The 1,920-nt window shown below is 38.1% G+C and overlaps 1 protein-coding gene across 1 annotated transcript in view; it reads right to left on the bottom strand.

Moving 5' to 3' along the window:
* Positions 1-355, bottom strand: part of cfi (complement factor I) — a 14,941-nt gene extending 14,586 nt beyond the window's left edge. Inside the window, exon 1 of the mRNA XM_029754669.1 lies at positions 230-355. Within this exon, the coding sequence (XP_029610529.1) occupies positions 230-295 (66 nt within the window). The 5' untranslated portion in view covers positions 296-355. The remainder of the gene's footprint in view (positions 1-229) is intronic.
* Positions 356-1,920: the final 1,565 nt, after the last annotated feature.

Raw genomic sequence — 1,920 nt, 5'->3', positions numbered from 1 at the left:
GTCGTATTATACAGGAGATACAGGTCATATTATACAGGAGATACAGGTCATATTATAGAGGAGATACAGGTCATATTATACAGGAGATACAGGTCATATAATACAGGAGATACAGGTCATATAATACAGGAGATACAGGTCATATTATACAGGAGATACAGGTCATATAATACAGGAGATACAGGTCATATAATACAGACAGAGTGTGTGATAACAGGGTGTAACTTACCGTAGCAGGGTGAGCGATCAGTACAGCTCCTAGTAGTAATATGATCAACGCTGTGTTCTTCCCCATGGTGACTCCTGACGGACTAACCAACTAGCCTGCCTCAGTACACAATGTGTTTCTCTCGCTGTCTCTCTCTGCAACATTGATCATTAATCAATCATTACCCTCATTCGTCAATGTGGACCAACACACACACACCACAGTGTGTGTGTGTGTGTGTGTGTGTGTGTGTGTGTGTGTGTGTGTGTGCCTGTGTGTGTTTTGGAAGTCCAGCCCAGTTGTTCCAGTAATTGACAAAAAGTGTGTTTCAATACTCTAGACACACACACGCAAACCCATGCACAAACAAACCTCCACACACACACTCTCAGCTCATGTTGTCTTCCTCTGCCTTCTAAACATTCTAAACATTCTAAATGTATAGCATGTTGTCTGTCTTCCTCTGCATTCTAAACATTCTAAACATTCTAAATGTAAAGCATGTTGTCTGTCTTCCTCTGCATTCTAAACATTCTAAACATTCTAAATGTAAAGCATGTTGTCTGTCTTCCTCTGCATTCTAAACATTCTAAACATTCTAAACATTCTAAATGTAAAGCATGTTGTCTGTCTTCCTCTGCATTCTAAACATTCTAAACATTCTAAACATTCTAAATGTAAAGCATGTTGTCTGTCTTCCTCTGCATTCTAAACATTCTAAACATTCTAAACATTCTAAACATTCTAAATGTAAAGCATGTTGTCTGTCTTCCTCTGCATTCTAAACATTCTAAACTTAAAGCATGTTGTCTGTCTTCCTCTGCATTCTAAACATTCTAAACATTCTAAACATTCTAAATGTAAAGCATGTTGTCTGTCTTCCTCTGCATTCTAAACATTCTAAACATTCTAAATGTAAAGCATGTTGTCTGTCTTCCTCTGCATTCTAAACATTCTAAACATTCTAAACATTCTAAATGTAAAGCATGTTGTCTGTCTTCCTCTGCATTCTAAACATTCTAAACATTCTAAACATTCTAAATTTAAAGCAGGTTGTCTGTCTTCCTCTGCATTCTAAACATTCTAAATGTAAAGCAGGTTGTCTGTCTTCCTCTGCATTCTAAACATTCTAAACATTCTAAATGTAAAGCTGTAATTTAGCTAGCGCTGAAGTCAAACCAAATACTGCAACGTAATGCTTGACTTGGGGATCTTCTGTAATCGGTGTGTTTGGTGGACGTGTTTAACCAAACTTGAAGATCAGATATACACACAAGAATAGTACACTAATGTGACCAACTGGGGACATTTTGTTGGTCCCCACAAGGTCAATTTCTATTTCTAGTGGGTTAAGGATAGAATTAGGTTTAGAGTTAGAATTAGGTTTAGAGTTAGAATTAGGTTTAGAGTTAGGAGCTAGGGTTAGGTTTTAGGGAAAAGAGGATTTTGAATTAGACTGCATTGTGTGTCCCCACAAGGTTAGTTATGCAATACTGTGTGTGTGTGTGTGTGTGTGTGTGTGTGTGTGTGTGTGTGTGTGTGTGTGTGTGTGTGTGTGTGTGTGTGTGTGTGTGTGTGTGTGTGTGTGTGTGTGTGTGTGTGTGTGTGGCTCTGACCAGGTTAATGATTAAATACATTGCAACAGATTTAGACAAACACTTAGTCAGATAAGCAAAGCAGAGCACCAACAACCTGTATAACTAGAGGGTTAG

The sequence above is a fragment of the Salmo trutta genome, chromosome 5, assembly GCF_901001165.1.
Source record: "Salmo trutta chromosome 5, fSalTru1.1, whole genome shotgun sequence".
Taxonomy (NCBI): Eukaryota; Metazoa; Chordata; class Actinopteri; order Salmoniformes; family Salmonidae; genus Salmo; species Salmo trutta.
This window is presented reverse-complemented; position numbering and strand designations above follow the sequence as displayed.